General features: G+C 49.2%; 1 protein-coding gene across 2 annotated transcripts in view; it reads left to right on the top strand.

Annotated features, from left to right (window-relative positions):
* The first annotated feature begins 606 nt into the window (after nucleotides 1-606).
* Nucleotides 607-17,432, top strand: part of ITPKB (inositol-trisphosphate 3-kinase B) — a 109,135-nt gene continuing 92,309 nt past the window's right edge. Inside the window, exons 1-3 of one of the 2 annotated variants that reach the window (XM_069544660.1) lie at nucleotides 607-1,007; nucleotides 2,354-4,487; nucleotides 6,494-8,592. In XM_069544660.1, coding sequence (XP_069400761.1) covers nucleotides 2,568-4,487; nucleotides 6,494-6,520 — 1,947 coding nt within the window. In that variant the 5' untranslated portion in view covers nucleotides 607-1,007; nucleotides 2,354-2,567 and the 3' untranslated portion in view covers nucleotides 6,521-8,592. Of the gene's footprint in view, nucleotides 1,008-2,353; nucleotides 4,488-6,493; nucleotides 8,593-17,432 lie in introns of those variants that run through there. The other variant, XM_069544658.1, reaches the window with a different exon arrangement.

Genomic DNA, 17,432 nt, shown 5'->3' with positions numbered 1-17,432 from the left:
TTCTTAGTTCCAGGACTATCCTTCTTAAAATAAGTTTGAGAATGAAGTGCAAAAAATATGCCAATGTCACATTTGCTGACTGCATTTAATAACAGAAAAATGTGCACTGCAAAGGCGTGTTTATACAACTAGCAACTGCACTGCAAAACCATTAACAGCTCACAGCCCAACCAGTCTTCCAAAATACAACTGTGATGCATTTAACATCTGCAGTTCTGCAAGGAGGTGCCCACAAAGTACCTTCTTCGAATTTGCATATTTGTGTACAAGAACACAAACCGTTTACGTGAGGCTTTAGCCCGTTTAAAATGCTTAAAAAGGTCCCCATGATTTGCTCTGCTTAAAATGCACACTCAAACTTTATTAAAAACATTTTACAAAAAGAAAGTTTCATGAAGCTAGCCATCAGCGAGGCTCGATATAGGGGGTGGAAAGTGGATCGTATATCTTTAACCCGCAGAAGTTAAAAGGTTTTTTTTTTTGTTGTTAGCTAACAATGGAAACTTTTTTTTTTTTTAAGTGTTTCCCTCCCTCGGTCTTGCCAAGCAATAGAAAAAAAAAAAAAAAAAGAAGAAAAGAAAAACTTGTTCCGCTGAGTTCAACCCCAGACAGGCTCACAACTTCCTTCCTGCTTTCCTCCCCCAAGCCCCCGCCTTACTCCCTCCTCCCTCCTCCACCCCCAATCCCCCACTCCCCCGCCCCAACTTTTTTTTTAATCGCACATTGAACAAACACTGAAGTAGCCGGGAGCAGACACTGACAGGGTAGTATCTCCACGGCCCAGAAGGGCGTGCAGGGCCGGCCGGCGTCGCCACTGCCCGGATCTCCCGCCCCTGCCGACCGGTTTCTCTTCTTTCCCACTCCCCCTTTTTTTTGTCTTCCAAACGAAGGGAGGAAATCGTTTCTGAGCTTTTTGAAAAAAGCTTTTAAAGTCATCTTTCACCTATGAGATCTGCGTCCCTGGATCATGTAGTCTGCACAGGACCCGGGAATCTAAGAAACTGCAGGTAAGCTTGGCGACTTTTTAATGGCTTTCGCCTCCAAACCCTCTTTCCCCTCACTGTCTGTTCTGGAGCGAATCTGAGGAATCTGTGATCCGAAAAAGCGCGGAGAGGTGGGCCGGGGAGACGGGCAAGGGGAGGGCGGCATGCCGAGGAGGCACAGGCGAGTTTTCGCCGTCTTTTCTGCTCTTCCGGACCGCTGGCTCTCCGCCGCCTACCCCGGCGCGCTGCAGGCATTCTCGGGCTCGGGCCGCCGGGCGGCCGGCTTGGCGCCGGGCGAGGGTGCCCTGGATGCGGAGAAGCCCTGCCCTCGGCCGCGCGGCCTCGGGGCTTAGAGCGGGACCCCGGGAGGTTTGCAGAGCCGGGGCTCCAGCGCTGCTGCAGCAACGCACACCCATCGGTGTGGGCGCGAGTCCCGAAGCCCGCAGAGGCAGCCGCGTCTTCGGACACGGGGTGTGTGGAGCGCGGACTCGTTGTCCCCACGCGTGCGCGCGCGCGTACACACACACAAAACACACATACACGCCCCTCCACTGGGGCGACGGCGGGGTGGGGGTGGGGGGCGGCAAGTATTGGTTCCGGTACAGGGGACGCGCAGCGCCTCGCCACCGGGCGCGCGCAGACGCGCCCACACTCACAAAACACACTTGTTTGGGGGACTGGCGACAAAGCCAGTGCTTAAAATGCCTAGGCTGCCGCCCTGCCGCGCGCCCAGGCCGTCGTAGGCCGAGGGACACAGCATCAAGGCCAGGGTCAGGAAGGTAAACGGCAGGCAAGCAGGGGTCGCCCCAGACCCGGGCGCAGGCAGCGGCCGGGAAAAGCAGGTTCACATCAGCTTTCCTCCGAGTCGGTCCCTGATGGCCAAGAGAAGGTGGAGCGAGGACATCCTGAAGCCCAAGATGGGGAGGGGGGGAGGGAGGAGGCGAAAAGCTGTCCCGTTATACCCGGTATAGCCAGTGTTTGCAAAGCCGAGGCGACCGCGAGACGGTGGAGAGGGTGTCCTCACTCTCAGAAAGCTCAGAATCTGCCGCGCCCCGCACATAAGTAGTTGTATATCGTTCCCCGCCCGTCCCGCGTGGCTCTGGAGACAACTCTTAGCGTTTGAAATTGGAAGGGACCTTCAAGCGTATCACACACAGCTCATCACATCACCACCGCGCTGGCGACCGAGGGGGGGGGGTGTGCCCAGGTTCATGTCCTCGCCGTGCCGCACTGCCCCTGTAAATAAGATGTCCAGGGGCACCAGATCCCGGACAGATTGAGGTTCCGTGGCCGGGGGCCCGTCCTAATCCCCTAGCCGTCCCCCACACCCTCCCTCTGGGGTCCTGACTTGTTTCCTTGTTTCTTCACAGCGGCGCTGTTGTTTATGGACCTCTGGGCGGGGGCTGAGCCCGCTGTCTTGCCCCCCGCCCGCCGCCCAGGCCATGCTGCCCCATCTGCGCGCGGAGCCGCTGCCGCCGGGCCTCCGCGGCTGAGCCGGGAGCCGAGAGCCGCGGGAGGAGGAGACGCCGGCGGCAGAGCCGGAACGGGAGCGGCGGCGGCGGACAGCGCGCAGGACCCAGTACTATGGCCATGTACTGCTATGCCCTCAACAGCCTGGTGATCATGAATAGCGCCAACCAGGTGAAGAGCGGCGGCGGCCCTCGGTCCAGCAGCAACGAGACGCCCCCGCCGCCAGGGAGGGCCGTGTTGAGCCCCGGCAGCGTTTTCAGCCCCGGGAGTGGCTCCTCTTTCCTCTTCCCCCCAGCTGAGTCTTTGTCACCGGAGGACCCCGGGAGCCCCCTGGGCTGGCGGAGTGGCCGGCGCAGGCTGAATAGCAGCAGCGGCAGCGGCAGCAGCGTGGGTAGCCCGAGCTGGGCCGGTCGTCTAAGAGGGGAAGGGCAGCAGGTGGTGACCGCCGGTACTCTCTCCCCTCCTGGGCCGGAGGAGGCCAAGAGGAAGCTTCGAATTCTGCAGCGTGAGCTGCAGAACGTGCAGGTGAACCAGAAAGTGGGCATGTTCGAGGCGCACATCCAGGCGCAAAGCTCCGCCACGCAGTCGCCCCGCAGCCCGCGTCTGGGCAGGGCTCGTTCGCCTTCCCCGTGCCCCTTGCGCAGCGTCAGTCAGCCCCCAGGAAGGGTCCCGGTTCAGAGCGAGGAGCGGAGGACCAAGTCCTGGGGGGAACAATGTCCGGAGACTTCTGAGGTCGAATCAGGGAGAAGAGAAGGCTCGCCCAGCGTTCGTCTCTCCAAGGACGAGGAGGGAGTAGTGGCACCTTTTCTCCATCCTGCGGCCCCGTCAGGATCAGGGGCTCAGGGTCCCAGCGCTTCGGAGAGGATGGAGAAGGCGCTCCCTGCCAGACCCCACTGTGGCTCACTCACCGCTATGGAAGTTGACAAGAGGGGCTCTCCTCCGTTGGGAACTCAGAACTCCCGAGCTCCCGCTTTGGGACTGGTCAGAGTGAACTTAACCGTGGACACAGCAGTGGCAGCCCGAGCCACATCCACCGTTCCACACCATCCACACGACCCTGCCTTCATTGAGCCTTCTGAGAGGGCCCATGAACTTGGGGGTGCGCACCCCCTGCAGGCCCTGGCCAAGAGTCAGGGGCAGTCTCTTGGCAGTGAGACAAGCCTGGCCCCAGAGAGGGGCGGACCACGCAGCGGAGAGCCCCCTGAGAAGGTGGGGAGAGGAACTCTGTCCGGTGGCATGCCAGGCTCCCGGGCGCCTGGGGCTGCCGGAAGGCCAGAGGAGAGGACTGGGAGCGCACAGACTCCAGCGGAGCTCCCTGAGGCTCCGACCTGGTCCAGGCAGGGTTCCAGAGGCTCTGCGGGGGCACAGAGTGCGGCCCTAGGGGTCAGGGAGGCACTGCTGGCCTGTGACAGAGTGGATGAAGGGTCCGCAACGCTGGGCTTGCTTGGGGGCAGCAGCTCAGCGCAACCAGGGACCCCGGAGGTGGAGGCGGGAGTTCCCTCTGGCGGAATGCTGGAGCCTTTGCCCTGCTGGGAAGCAGCAAAAGAACTGAAAGAACCCCAGTACTTTCCTGGGGACAGGGTGGGCGTGCAGCCTGGGACCTCCAGGGTTTGGCTGGGCCCCATGGAAGAAGCCTGTCTGGCCTGGACGTGTGGCACAGCAGTGCAATCCAAGGGGACTTGGGGAGGCCAGCCACAGGGCAGAGACGCCCACCTCAGCCCAGACCGGCTCTCCCCAGCACAGAAGGACAAACCTTCCCAGGGAGAGGCCTGCGGCCGAAACAGCATCCCCGCTGTCATCATCACAGACATGGGTACAGATGAGGATGCCCAGGAGGACAGGGCCTTGGAGGAGGCGCAGGGAAGCCCCCGGGGCAGCCTGCCGCTGAGGAAACTGTCATCTTCCTCTGCCTCCTCCACTGGCTTCTCCTCCTCCTATGAGGACTCGGAGGAGGACATCTCCAGTGACCCTGAGCGCTGCCTGGACCCCAACTCTGCCTTCCTGCATACCCTGGATCAGCAGAAGCCCAGAGTGGTATGTCTTGCCTTGAGATTTTTCTAGAACTTGTGCTGCTTTCATGCCCATGTGTCCCTTTTTCTTACTTTCTACTGAGTCAGGAAGACCCTGACCAGGGGCCTGGGGCAGTCACAACCTGTAATTCTCTCCAGAGAATTTCCTGGGGAGGCACCTAGGCCCTGGCCCTGCGCTTTGTAGCTTGGACAGCAAATTGGAGTCACTTCTGTTACTATTTCCATGTACATCTTAAAAGACATTTTTAAAGGTGCCTCTGGTAGGTCACCACTCACTTCTTGGGACGATCATATTCATGAGTTTACCAAAGGCTTCCTGATTAATCTCCAGAGATAGAGAACAGAGCTGTAGCTTTTGTCTGATCAGGTGAAACACTTTAATTCTGTGATTCATTTAGGCAGAGGGGAAAGTGACAAGGATGTCAGCAAATTAACTCAGCCTGTACTAATAGGCCAGGAAAATGAGTGATGTGATTCTGTGACAGGTCCCTGAAACCTGTAGATAATGGCTGTGTCTGCTGGGTGAAGAACCACCTCACCTCAGTAAATTGTCAGGATGTTGCAATATTTGTGGGGCCAACAGAAGTAAGATGCAGTTTGCTGTATGATTTAAAATGAAAACCATGCTTTGAGGTAAGGAGACAGTTTCTTTAATGACAGAATATTACAGTAGGTTGAATTGCCTGAGATAAGCACCTGGGTGATACCCTTAGGGTATATACCTCTTCATGGACATGCTTATTGTCTGGTACAGGTACATTTCAAGTACATTTCCAAGTGCATCTGTTGTGATTCAGCACACTGACATGTTGTTCTGGCTATGGCAGTAGACAGGGGTTTATTTCTGTACACGGTTTATCTCAGTGCTAGGCTGTTTTAACTCTTAGGAGGATCAGAGCATCGGACGGAAGACATAAGAGTTGAAGCTAGCGCTTCTGAAAAGGTCTGGACTTTCTCTAAGCTTTTCCAGACTCTGGGGAATTTCCTAGTTTGGTATGTGAGGGGGTTCTTGTGCTACCTTGGGGGAAAGTCTGCATTTTTATTGTAGTAGGTAGTCTTCCGATTTAATCTTGAATATCACGTACTATTCACTCAATGTGTTAAGCCACAGCAGCTGAGAACTTAGTATTTCTACGCTACATTCTTCACTAAGGTATTTTGGACTCCAAAGCATATTTCTATCACACTTCCACTTCAGAAATCACAGTCTGAATCTTAGAAGACCAAGCGTTTCTTTTCATAAGACTCTGCTTTCTGCTGATGGTGGGGAGGCAAATGTATATGCAAAATGTGGTCCCCATCACCCTGGCATTTTGTGGCCAGCACAAGGCATCTGACATGGACTCATCTGGTCCACCTGGAAGGGGATGGTGGTAAAGGGAAGGTGGAATATGCTTCTCACTGAAGGTATGGCCCAGATTTCTCTGCCCTCTTGTCCACAATTAAAAGCCCATGAGTGGTCCTCTGTTCCTTTCCTCCCTTTGGCTTTTTAAACCCTGGAGCATAGCCGGCACACCCAAGTTTTTTTTCACTTGTTCTCCAACTTTCCATTTGCCCTTTCTAGTGGTGGATTAGCAGCTCCTATTGGCTGGCTCTCAAAGTATTTTGTGTGTCCTGATGTTTGAAAAGGGCTCTTGTCTGGAAGTGAGTTAAAGGGGAGATAAATAATGACAGGTGATAATTTTTTTTTTTTCATTTGCCAGAGGGATGCCAGCTGAGAAACCAGAGGGTTGAGTGGTATCAAGTTAGCAAACAGGTCCAGAGGTGGAAATGAGGCCTGACGGCTGTCCAGCTTACCTCCCTCCTTTAAATAAGATTTCAGACACCCACAGAATAGGGCCAGGGAAAAAAATCCCCCACCAGCCTTGTTTTCTGAATCACATGAGACCGAGGGCGAATTGAAGGGGGGTGGAGGGAGGGAAGGGTGGGTAGCCAACTGGAAATTATGGGATCCTAGGGACTTTTGAGTTTTTGGTTGAGTGATAAACTCAGTTTTCTTTTTTTGTACAGATTGTTATGGTGGAGCCTTATCAGTGACACCGCAACATCTGTTCCTTGGGTCAAAAATCACTTGATTACCTGAGATGGATATTTTGTCTACAGAAGGCCAGACAACTGTATTGACTGGGCCTTTCGGCTGGGCTGTTCAGTGTTTGGCGGATAAAACCCGAGCTGGCGCTGTGCGAGGTTCAGTCAACACTCAGTCCCCTTCTCTGGGCTGTGCTGCTGCTGTCTACACTGCAGCCCTGCACTCAGGGGCACACACATGCCCACACACAACTCCCAGCACCCCCCTGGGACGCACAGGTTGGAAACCTGAGTGTTCAGCCTGGTGGTCACACAACCAACCCCTGACCCTCAGACCCATGCAGAGAACAGTGTTTTTGTGTGCCACCCTGTCTTTGCACAGAGTTAAACCTTCTCGTGCTCTTGTGGAGGGGTGTCTGTGTGTGACGTGTGTGAGGGGTGACCGTGTGTGACATGTCTGCCGGTGGAAGCCGGGCTGCCAGGTTAGCTCTCCTGCTCTTTGGCTTCTCTGCCTGCTCGCTGCCTGTGAGAAGCCCCAGCTTTCGGTGCAGGGGGATTTGAAGACGTCCTTGTACTTAAAAACAAAGTGAAAAGTCGTTTGAAAACACACTCTGAAACTTCTTTAGCCATTTAGATGATGCAAATGAGCAGAGGCCTTTTTACTGAACGGGTGTGTGGTGAGAACCTTCTCTGCTCATTTGCTTCCCTGGGTAGGAGCTGTAAAGACACCCTCAGAAACATGCAAAGTGCTTGAGGCCTTTCCTGGGCTTCAGGCTTCAGAGGAGCCTGACAGATATGCTTGTCTCGGAAATAGAATGTTCCAAATTTTTGCACCTGTGTGTCTGTTTATAAAGGATCAGACGCTTGAAATTTGCTCAGAAGTAGTTGTCGTATGTGCCTTGGGTTCAATGGCTTAAATTCAGGCATATTCTCATTTACTCTTTTCTGAGATCTGAACAGAAGTGAGTTGCCCTGAGGAAGAATGGTGTTCTCGCTTGTTCTTTAAGGCAACTAGAAATTAATCAACAGTTCTTGACTTCCTTCTGTTAATCCATTTAAAAGTAAGTGGGCCATTGAAATGCTAGGTTTAAAGCACTAAATTAAGAAAAGCATGCTTTTTACTTTAAAAAATAGGTTTTTATTGATTTATTCCCAAATTGTACTATCAATCATGTGTACAATAACGAAAACAAAATGTTGGTCTGATTATCTGGGGGGCATATAAAGAAGTATAATACAAAATCTTTGCCTTCTTGGTGCTTACTACTTTTTCAGGGCCTTTGAAGTTTTGTTTCCTTTACTTTTTTTGTGTTAACTAGTTTTTTTTTTTTTTTTTTCAGTTTCAAAAAGCAAACTAATACACATGGTAAAAAATTTGAACATTTTAAAATGGTTTTATGTGGTTTTTAAAAGTGTGAAAATTTTCCAATTAAAATTTAGAAGTCTTAGAGGGATCTTTGAAGGGAAAATGAATCTAGTGGTAAGTTCTTTTAAGTGGAAAATTCTGGAAGAGAATATTGAAGGCCCAGATTTATGGGGTAAAGAGTCCAGGTTGCATATGTTGTTTTCCTAAGGTGGGGCACCCTTCCACCTCAGGTGTGTGGCGAGGGTCTTTCTGGAAAGGGCTTAGGACCTTTCAGATCTGAGAGAACCCCAAGTCATTTATGTGAGGTTCTGAATGTTACCCTGATGTGTTTAGGGAGGAAACCAAGACTCAGAGAGGCAAAGGGACCTAAAGACTGCAGCTCTGGCTAAGATTCCTCCTTTTAAAATATGCACTCTGCTTGAGAATGATCTCACGGGGACTTATAGAGTTGTAACTCCGCGTGACTATGTAATTCTAGAGATTGGATTCAAAACCTGCTGTATATGAAATAGGTATCAGAGTGTCTGGAAAAGTGACAAGATTTCTGTGGTGTGGATCCCGGCAGTTGAGTCTGAAAGAGGGCACATTTAATGGTGTGCTTTTCTCTCAGACCCATTCATTGATCTGTTTCTCTTGCTTCTCTTACCTGAAAGAATGGTTCTTTATAATTCCACATTGAAAAAGCATCATCAAAATAAATCAGTACTATACCCAAGATTCTCGTTAATGATTAGACTGATATTAGAGGCTGTGCTTGGTAGGATGCCAGCATGCTAACCTGAAAAGTGAAAAATACATTCTGTTATCTGAGGGCTTTGACCTCCTCAGATATTTAAGTTTGGAAATTGAGGCTTTGCCTGTGCAGAGCCAAAACATCACTTCAAAGAATTCGTTTTATCAAAGATGAAAGTATAATTCATCCAGCTTAAAATCCTTCAAGTAAAGGTGAGACAGAGAAAAACAGAGATGGGTATTTAGGCATCACAAAAACACATCTCAAGATTTACCAGGCTTTTAGGTTTAACAACAACAACAAAACCAACATTAAACTGGACAGTTTCTACTTTTAGAGAAATGTATCAGGTGTTACATAAAGCATTTTCAGAACTTTTGTTTTTAGCGCTGAGTTGCTACCGAGTCTCTTCTCTGATTTTTGTTGGCATATACCAGGTAAATGTAGTTACAGATTAGATTTGTCCTCTGTAGTTTGTTTATATTCCTAGGAGCATTGATAATATTGTTTAGGCTTGTTTTATTTTGTGAAGTTTCAATTTAGTTATCTAAAGGTAGAATTTAAAGTAGTTAATGGGAATAATTTTATGTCCTGGTTGAACAAACTTTGCAGACTTCAGGTAATCAGAGATTTGGGATTAACTCATAAACTCTTCTATATTGTGTTGTGGGCATGCCCTCCTCATGGAAGGGTCTATAGAATTTTTTTTAAATCTTTATTGAATTTGTTACAATATTGCTTCTGATTTATGTTTTGTTTTTTTGGCTGGAGGCCTTGTGGGATCTTAGCTCTTGGACTAGGGATCGAACCCGCATCCCCTGCATTGGAAGGCAAAGTCTTAACCACGGGACTGTCAGGGAACTCCCGTCTATGGGTTTTGTTAAGGGACGAAATACTGGCATTGTAGGTTATGTATGTCGTGCCCTCCAGTCCGTGACAAATGTGTCTTGCAATTATTTTTTTCCTGACTAGGTGGAATTGACATTGTGAATGATTTATTTTTCATGTATCGGGGAGCTCATTGTTTACAAAATCACAGGAAACCCAACTGTGAACTTGTCGGTAACATGGAAAGCCATTTAGAGTGCCAGTGGCCGTTGTCTCATTGGAATATTTGGGGTTTTGTAAGTCCAGGTCTCCTGAGACTGTGCCATTCCGTGGTTGCATACTGTTAACTTAGTTAACTACGGATTGTGGCACTGTAGGTGACCTAACAACATAGAAACACTCAGCTTTATAGCATTCCCTCAGACCAGTGGGTCCAGTCTGCTTGACTGTGGAGGCCACCGGGGGGGCTGGAAGAATCTGCCAACCTGGCCCTGTGACCCTGTAGTCAAACTCAGCTTGCTGTAGCTGTGCCCTCAACTCTCTCGTTGTGGTCCCACCAGATACCTGGGCATTCATTTTTCCAGAGGTGAATTATTATTTTAAAGACACTTTAGGTCTCCTGGGCTAAAAGACAATATAGATATAAATATCTTATTAGGAAGGTAGGCCTCTGTTCTTAGAATTTAAAAAACCAAAATTTTTTCTATGACCTGCATAATTATCATAATATAAATCTGAGGCTGGGAGAGGCTTTAGAGCTCCTTTCCTCTAATATCCATGTTTTACAGACGAGGAAAGTGAGGCCAGAGTGTATTCAATATAGTCATGTTTTACATTTTTCTTTTCACTTATAAAACTTCATTAGTGGATAAACTCCTTACTCACCTGGGAAGATCCACCTTGGCTTTCAGCATAGGACGTGTTTTTGAAATGTTGGTTAATGGAATGGATGAACGCATGAGTAACAGGCACTGGCTCTGCTGCATTGTCTTCCTGCAGAAGAACTGTGGAGTCATCTGTAAGAGAAGGGACAAAGAAAGGGGGGAAAGAACAATGAAGACAAGCTCGTTGTTCATTCCCGAGACCTTGCTGCCACAGGAGTAGGGGTGCCTGATTGAGATTTCCGAGAACTGGGTGAAATCCAAGACCTCACGTGCCTGCAAACCCTCTGAAAAATGAGGAGCGGAGGCATGACCTTGCAGAGTAGGGGATGAGAGTTCAGGGGTGCCTTGTTTTAAAAGTGCCTTAGATGGTTCCCAGAATGTAGTAGAAGCTCAGTTAATGTTAGTGGAGGTGGAGTTAGGAGACATCTTGGGTAATAATGTCTGGAAAATCCACTGGGCCTCTTGGAAGAAATGCTTGGTAGCAGCTTAAGATTTCGGAGAAGGCAACAGCAACCCACTCCAGTACTCTTGCCTGGAAAATCCCATGGAGGGAGGAGCCTGGTAAGCTGCAGTCCATGGGGTCACTAAGAGTCGGACACGACTGAGCGACTTCACTTTTACTTTTCACTTTCATGTACTGGAGAAGGAAATGGCAACCCACTCCAGTGTTCTTGCCTGGAGAATCCCAGGGACGGGGGAGCCTGGTGGGCTGCCGTCTCTGGGGTCAACAGAGTCGGACACGACTGAGGTGACTTAGCAGTAGCAGCAGCTTAAGATTTTGTTTAGGTACTACATTCACCCAGTACAATCCTAGAAAATGATTCTGCCTCACCCAGTAAAGCTAGAATGAAATTGATTTCTCAAAACCCAGCGTTTACAGTCTACTTGTGAATTCACCAGGCTTCCCTGGCAGCTCAGACTGCAAAGTGTCTGCCTGCAATGCAGGAGACCTGGGTTCGATCCCTGGGTTGGGAAGATCCCCTGGAAAAGGAAATGGCAACCCACTCCAGTACTCTTGCCTGGACGATTCCATGGACGGAGGAGCCTGGTAGGCTCCAGTCCATGGGATGGCAGAGTCGGACACGACTGGGTGACTTCACTCTCTCTGTGTGAATTCACGTGCTACTGTGGGAGCACAGCAGCTTCTTGGAGTGCAGTTCATAGAACAGTGAGAAGGCTGGTCTCACCTTCTGTCTCTGTCTCCTAGTGTAGTTTCCTTTGATTCAGTGATGGGCTTGGGGATCAAAGACCAGCACAGGCCTCAGGGAACAAGATCTCCTGGAGTGTCTGAGCAGGGAAGACCACTCTGATGATTCTCACGGGAAGGCAGGGCCCTCTAGGCTTTCTCTGACATGTGATCGTCATTTCACTGGTAAGCCAACACGCAGGCTTTTGACTAACTTGTCTGGAGTGTTTCTAAAACAATTTCATTAAGAATTCACTCTTAAGAGATCTGATCTTTCCCCTCTGTTGAGTTTTACTTGGGCATTTTACTGACTTGATATTACTTAATGGAAACCCATTCAACAAAAGATATCTCTTCAGGCCACTGGTCAGTACTACATGTTTAATTTGCTGATAATTTTACTTCTGTTTTGCTCCAAACCAGCTGATAAGTTTTATAAGTAACCAAAAAGAAGGAGGTACTGACAGTAAGCAAGCAGAATGAGCCTTTGCAGTTCATATGTAGGATTTAAAGAGGCGGGGGTGGATCATGGAGGGGGAGGATACATTTTTATTTTCCCATCGTAGAATAAGTAGAAAAAACCTCCTCATTTGATCTGGTGGTGACAAATATTGGACTGAAGAGATCCCACCCTCTTGAAAGTCACTATTATTCTGTTAGTCTTGCTTTTTACCTTTGTGGTAAGATTCTGGGTGGAAAGGGAAAATAAAATGATACAGCATCTCAAACAAAGGCATTTTGAGATCATTTCCATTGACCTGGTGACTAAGATTAGGGTTTGCCTAACCCAGAGATGGGGCTTCCCTGGTGGCTCAGTGGTAAAGAATCTGCCTGCCAATGCAGGAGACACAGGTTCCACCCCTGGATCAGGAAGATCCCTTGGAGAAGGAAATGGCAACTCACCCTAGTATTCTTGACTGGGAGATCCCATGGGCACAGGTGCCTGGTGGCTACAGTCCATGGTGTCACAAAAGAGGCAGACACGACTTAGCAACTAAACAACCACAACCCAGAGATGATATAAGTCTTATGATGCAGGGTGAGCCCTTTCCTTGGTCAAGCAGAACCTGGTCTGTTTGCTCACGTTTATAAAGCTGATCTTACTGTGTCCAGAGAGCAGGAACGAGGTGCTTTTGCTTTGGGCTTTCGGAGCTGTGACAGCGGTTTTCTTTCTTTACCCGTCTCAGTGGGTCTTCTGCTTCCCACTCCCCCCACCATCCGTTTAATCAGGATGAATAAACTGATTGTCCTGTTTCCCAAGAAGAAGCTGTAATACATTTTACATTAACAGCGCTTAATATTTTCATTCACTATGGGGAGTCTTCAGAGTGCCTCAGAATGGAGGGATTTGGTTCCCCGGTGACCAGCCATCCACCAGCTCACCCCGCAATCTCTCTTGGTATGCTGTGCGTTTGTGGGACCCCAGCAGTTACTGGGGAGGTCCCTGCACCCCCAGGCGGTTCCCAGCGAGTGTTTTTCCAATTTCGCTGACATTCTTTCCAGGCTCAGCTCAATTTGTTTTCTTCTTCTCTATGGCAATTGATGACTGAGTCGTAAAATGTATAATTCAGGATCTCGTGTTAAGTGCTTCTTCCACAGTTGTGTAGGAGCTGATGTTTGGCTAGTCCTCTGCTATGCATGGGTGTGTAAGGTTTTCTTTTTGCAAGTTAGCTATCTGAAGAGTAGGTTTAAGAAAATACACCTCATAACTATGGGGAAAGGATACTGGCTGGGGTACAGAGAGGAACTCAGGGAGTATCACTTCTGTAATCCTTATCTAACCTGAATCTATTAGCAGGAAACTGAAAAGGCCTGTGTATGACAATGAGATAAACAGTTTAATCTGTTAACAATGTCAAGTGGAAAATCCAACCGCAGCCAGTAGCTTAAGAAATGGCTCTTAAGAAATGGCTAGGAGGTTTTGTTGGGACAGCAGATCCTGAGACCCAGGTTGCTGAGCCAAGCATAGGAAAATGGGTCGCTGTGTGTTCAAGCTGGGAGGTTGGGAAGACACTGGTTTGAGAGACTTCTGGAAAATCCTTACAGATAGAAAAATGTGCTGACGTACAGGACATTTTGAATGCGTTATAACTGGATATTTTAGTCTGCATGAGACCATCGAAACCTTTTCCTCCTCTTCACCATTGTCATCATCTTTGTCACAGCATTAAGTACTCATTAGTATTCAGCATTTAGCTAATTCCAGTAATTTAGGACACACAAGACGTTCTCTGAGAAGGTCTTGCTCCAGGAGTGCAGTGTGCTGGAAAGACTAGGACTCTCAGATTCGGCCCTTGGCGGCTTTGGGTTTTGGTGACGTCATTTGTAAAAGGGGTGTATCGATCATCTTCCGATCTCCTGTGGTCTTTTGTGAGTCTCAAATGACATTGTGTTTGTAGAGTCATTTTGAGAGTATATGCTTTCCCGCCTAAGGTTTTTTTTATTATGAATTCTATGACGTTGCTTTTTTCCCGCAAGTTTTCTCTTTATTTCTCCAGTACTCATTTGTTTATTTCTGTCATGCATACTCTTACGTATACTTGTTTTTTTAATAAACAATGATCTATATTATTTTTTAAATTTGACATATAGTTACCTTACAGTATCATATTACTTTCAGGTGTACAAATATGATGTTGTTTTTAAAATCTTTCCAAAAGTGGATAGATGAGGGCAAGCACCGTACCAATGTAAGATACGCCCACGTCTGTATGGCCGGAGAAGAAATTGCTAAGGAGTATGTCAGAGACAACCTTTGTGTCCGTAGCAGAGCCAGTTCTGACGTGGGCATGACGGTGGGGCTGGGGAGCAGGGATGAGCAGACACTCGGAATTGCACCCTAGTTCCACTCCAGCTGCTCAGTAGCGCCTCTTCCTGCCTGAGTGACCATTGCGGCCAGTGCACTTTATGCTTCTGTGGTTTGCTAACCCTGCGAATGCGATGGACACGAGGAACGGCTGGCGGGAGCAAGGAGCGGGCGCGGAGCAGGGGTCTGATGTACCTGGAGCAGGGCTGTCGGCTCCTGAATAATTGAGACCAGACCACAACTCCATCTGGCGTCCAGGGATGCTTAATGGGGGCATTGATTTTTCCAGTACCGTGTGGTGGTTTTCTCTTGTGTCCTAGGAAGTGAAAGAGAAGAATTCAGCAAAATCTTGAGTCTTTAAAGCAGACATTTCATTTGGCAGTTAGATGCTGGGCACTTCTGAAATATGGCTGGGCCCTGGTTAGATCCTGAAACCTGTGCCCAGAGCTGGACCTCCTTTCTGTTGACTGCCCACGTTGAGAGGTGGAGGTGGCACCCCCGTGGCTGCCCAAACAACAGGCATTGGTCTGCCATCTCTGTCTGCAGTTACCTCTGCTGAGGAGAATGGCTTAATTGATGCAATCCCTGCCCCTGGGGATGTGCCCTCTAGGGCAAAGTGGATGCCATCAGACATACTTGAGATTTGCAAAATTCAAGAACAAGTTGTCTAACCATTAAACAAGCACAGTCATTAAATATGAGTTAATAAATAATGAATTGGTGTTGGCATGGAAAATGCAGGAAGCCTCAGTGCGTGTCGTGGAGTAAGGAATAGAGGAATTGAATCTGGGCAGCAGCCACTGAGACAGTCAAGGCCTTGAAGGGTTTGCTATCTCTGTTAGAAGTGGTCAAGCAAAGACACTATTCTGGATCCAAAGGCTCTTGGAGGTTGGAGAGGATGAGGGCACCCACCTTAATGCAATGCTTAAATGACTGTGCCATAAATATGCTCTTGTGAGGCTAAAATGGGGTCTTGGGGGACCTCTCCATCCTCACCCCAGTCGACCAGAGGCACATGGTCAGGAAAACTTGGGAGGGGCTTCTACTTAGTTGTAACTAAGTTGTGCTTAGTTGCTCAGTCATGTCTGACTTTTTGTGATCCCATGCACTGTAGCCCACCAGGCTTCTCTGTCCATGGGGATTCTCCAGGCAAGAGTACTGGAGTAAGTTGCCATGCCCTTCTTCAGGGATCTTCCCAATCCAGGGATCTAACCCATATCTGCTACATTACAGGCAGATTCTTTACTGTTTGAGCTACCAGAGAAGCTTAAGGCTGAATCTTTGGAAGAGTTCTAGGGAGGCTGGCTGGGCTAGGGGCTGTGTAGACCCTTCTGGGGAGAGAACCCTGGTGTGGAATCAAGACAGTCCTGGGTTTGAGTCTAAGCTCTGCCACCTCCTGACTGTGTGACCCTAGAGAAATGTCTTACTTTTCCGTTCCTCGGTTTCAGCATCTGTGTGGTGGGGCTGATAATACCAGCCTTAAGATGGTGAGCCTTAAATGAGGCCATGTGTGAAGTGCCTGGCACCGTGTCTGGACGTATGAAATGCTCAACCGACAGCAAGGTGGGAGGACTTAGAGGTAGCCCCGCTCTCGTTCCTGAGCATATTAAGCTGAACTTGCAATGTCCACCATTCTCTTTGTTTAGGTGAAAGTGCTAAGGGTACCCAAGGGAATATTGCCTGCTGGTGCCCTTCTTCCCCTAGAAGAAAAAGTAGGGCCTGAGGTCTCTTGGATGCTGAGTTTCGTGGGAGGTGTAGGGAAGAAGTTAAGGGGGTCTGCTGGAGAAGAGGGCTCCAGCCAGCCACAGGTGAAGTCACACCCTCACTCTGTCCCAGAGTTCGGCAAGAACTTCACCTCTCTGAGCCTCTGTTTCCTCATCTGCCGAATGAGGATGACCACCCTTCCTCGTGGGCTCTGGTGCTGATGAGCTGAGATTGTGTGTCTCAAGGTCCTGACACAGAACAGGCAGGGATAGAGGCAGCCTGTCTCTGGCCCCTCGTCCCCAACCAGGACCCTAACTTGCCTTCATGGAGTGGCCCCGGCCACCTCACCCCAAAGTGCCATTAGTTGTGAAGGATGGTGACAAAATGGGTGGCAGGATTTATTTTTCCAAGATTTCTCTGTTGTAGGAGAGGCCTCACTTTGTCACCAGGGCTCAGAGCTTCAAGTGTAGAAAACAATCCTTTAGATCCAGCTGCTGGGCAAGAGGTGTCAGGTTACTCACTTGGGATCTGCCTCTTGTCCTTCTGTTTGGGAGGTGGAAACTGATAGGTCACCCAAGCAGGGAGGCCCAGCCTTCTGGGGGTGAGGAACCCTACATCTCTTCTCTTCCCTCCCCTCACTCCTCTGCTTTCTCACTGCATTTTTTAGAGTCACCGTCATGCATAAGAGAGAGGATGGAGTGTGTGTGTGTAAGAAACATCACCACTTTGTCTAGCTGTGGCTCTTCCCACCAGGGAGGTCTTTGAACTTGTATGTGGTTTGATTGGCCTTCATTGCTTCCCTGTACCATGTCTGCTGGTGGGCTGGGCACACGCTTATTAAGACAGGATCTTTCTTAGGGTTTCCCTGCCAGTCCAGTAGTGAAGACTTCACCTTTCAATGCAGGGGGTGAAGGTTCTACCCCTGGGGGAGCTAAGATGCCTCACAGCCAAAAAACCCAAACATAAAATAGAAACAGTATTGTAACACATTCGATAAAGACTTAAAAAAAAAGAAGACAGGATCTTTCTTAGGTGGCTCAGAGGGTAAAGAATCTGCAATGCAGGGGACCCAGGTTCCATCCTGGGGTTGGGAAGATCCCCTGGAGGAGGAAATGGCAACCTACTCCAGTATTCTTACCTGGAGAATCCCATGGACAGAGGCCACAGTCCATGGTGTCGCAAAGAGTTAGACACAACTGAGAGAATAACACTTGCACTTCTTCCACTTTTTCTTAGATTTAAGAGATGCTTTCTTCCACTGCAGACCCAACGGAGGCCTTGGGGCCCAGGCTGGGTCTCTGCAGCCTGCTTTGCACACCCCAAAGGACAGTGATCACAGGAGAGCTTGCCCAACATCTCCCAGCCCCACAGCTGCTTTTTGCCATTGTCCTGGCTCAGCAGACCCTGGGCCTCC

Source organism: Ovis canadensis, chromosome 12 (genome assembly GCF_042477335.2).
Source record: "Ovis canadensis isolate MfBH-ARS-UI-01 breed Bighorn chromosome 12, ARS-UI_OviCan_v2, whole genome shotgun sequence".
Classification (NCBI taxonomy): domain Eukaryota; kingdom Metazoa; phylum Chordata; class Mammalia; order Artiodactyla; family Bovidae; genus Ovis; species Ovis canadensis.
This window is presented reverse-complemented; position numbering and strand designations above follow the sequence as displayed.